Consider the following 2,125-nt stretch of genomic DNA (forward strand, 5'->3'; position numbering starts at 1 on the left):
TTGGAGGAGAGTGGAAACCCTATCAGCATTTCTTGATATTTCAGTCTCCTGCCCTGAATTTTGGGGTTCTTAGAGATATGTTTTATTTGTTTTTCTCAACAAACACTATCCTGTGTTTTCCTGGGTATTGTGTGACCTGGCGAAATTTGCCACATTTCTTTAAACACTGAATGTGGGGCTGCTATCTAAGAGAGCCAATTACGAGTTGAATTTGTTTCTCTGGGCCATGAAATTTCTCTCTGTACCACCAGCCCAGGTGACTGAGTTTCTAATAAGCTTCACACTTGAACCCTGGCAAGTTACATCTTGACCTTCCAGATCATGATTTAAAATCCCAAAATGCTCAACTCTCAATGTTAGAGATATACATTTTAAATGACAGATTTGTCAAGAAACTTTAATTAGCAGGATTTTTTAATGGACACAAAATGTTTTTGACATCATTTTGCTAAAATTTGGGGCCTTTAGTCTGTTACTCTGAAATTTTCAACAAAGTATTTTACATCTCTCATGATATTCTTATGAACGGTATGGAGAAATACAGCTGAGATGATAGTGAAGTTGGAGGGATTTATAAATTTTGAGCAACTATTCCCAAGTGGTAGTAATTAAAATGAAAATCTAGCAATACTTCTCCTTCTCACAGATCTATTTTTACATTTTTATCATTAGAAGCTTTTTAAACATTGCTAAATTTGGCATTTCTATAACTTTCCATCCTCAAGACCATCTAGTTTTATAATTCTGAACCTCAGAACTTAATACATAAATGGTGAAATTTCTCTCAGTGAAGGCCCCACAATGGCACATGAGGAAGAATTTCACTGTGTATGTTTGGAATAGAGAAAAGAGGTGAGAGAATTGAGTTATTGCATGCCACTTGTCAACTCATGTATTCATTCTCTCTGCAAACAGTATTTGGCACCCGGTGCCTACTTTGGCCTAGACACTGCTCAGGAAGTGCAGATAGAAGAGTAAACAAAACAGACCAAAGTCTCCAGTGGGTGTGGTGGGGAGGTTGTATGTTGATTAAATTAGTATGTAAAGGGAGGCTAACATTGGATAGCGCACTATGGAAACAAAATTGGCAAACTGAAACTATGGGCCAAATTTGAAAAGATTATAAATCCTAAAAACGTGGTTAAAAAACAAAAGCTTCAGAGATAAAATGTGGGGAGAGAATGGTACTCTACTTACATTCATGGAAAAGACTTAGGAGCATTTGTTGAGTATGAGCTCAATATAAAGTGATACTGAGATGTGGGGTCCCCCAAAATTAAAACTGTTTTTAATGCTTCAATAATATAAGGAGCCCAAAGCAGAGAGCATAAATCCTACCTTACTCTTCCCCATCAGTGCATTCACGAGTATCATCTGTTCTTTGGGACCACATGTGGTTTCACTAAGAAAGAGGGGCTGACTAGTGAACCAAGTGAAAATATTTTCATAGGTGATCTCATATGGAAGTAGAATTAAATTTTTTCTGTGAGATTTAGGATTGCAGAACCAGGTGGGATTAAGAACTAGAAGTTATGGAAGGGCCCAATGTAGCAAAGAACATTCTAGTATTTGTGTCCACAAGTTGAATGGACCGATTGTTGAATATCTCCAGAGTATGTCCAAGCAGATGTCAGGGTTATTATGGGGAAAATTATTCATTGCACCAGGGGTTAGACTAAATGACTCAGAGACTCTGTCCACGTCCAAGAGTCTATGAATTTAAATGCAAAAAATGTGCCACAATGAGATAAATCTTTCAGGAATAATTGAGAGGTAACTATAAAAATGACTGTTAAACACAAAATATGTCATCTTAAGGTTTTCTTTTGCAGATGGCATCTTATTTTGGATATACTGTTGCAGTATCAGATGTTAACAATGATGGGTAAGTTTATAAGATCTCCCTCACTCACTGTATATTATATTCATCCACAAAAATGTTACATTTTTCATTTGTGCAATATATCCTTACATGCTTTCTCAAGATAGAGGCCCTCTTGTTTTAATTTTTTTTGCTCAGGACAAGAGGGTATGTCTATTAAAGAATTCTTTGTCATCCTATTTTATGTCTTTACTGATATTTTCCACATCTGTCACTTCTAATAGAAGACAATTAATTAAATAT

The 2,125-nt window shown here is 35.9% G+C and overlaps 1 protein-coding gene across 1 annotated transcript in view; it reads left to right on the plus strand.

Moving 5' to 3' along the window:
- The window catches only part of ITGA8 (integrin, alpha 8), a 235,400-nt gene that overhangs the window by 105,994 nt on the left and 127,281 nt on the right, over positions 1-2,125 (plus strand). Inside the window, exon 9 of the mRNA XM_012660904.1 lies at positions 1,833-1,885. Coding sequence (XP_012516358.1) covers positions 1,833-1,885 — 53 coding nt within the window. The remainder of the gene's footprint in view (positions 1-1,832; positions 1,886-2,125) is intronic.

This window comes from Propithecus coquereli, unplaced genomic scaffold (assembly GCF_000956105.1).
Source record: "Propithecus coquereli isolate 6110/MARCELLA unplaced genomic scaffold, Pcoq_1.0 Scaffold69, whole genome shotgun sequence".
In the NCBI taxonomy this organism is placed as follows: Eukaryota; Metazoa; Chordata; class Mammalia; order Primates; family Indriidae; genus Propithecus; species Propithecus coquereli.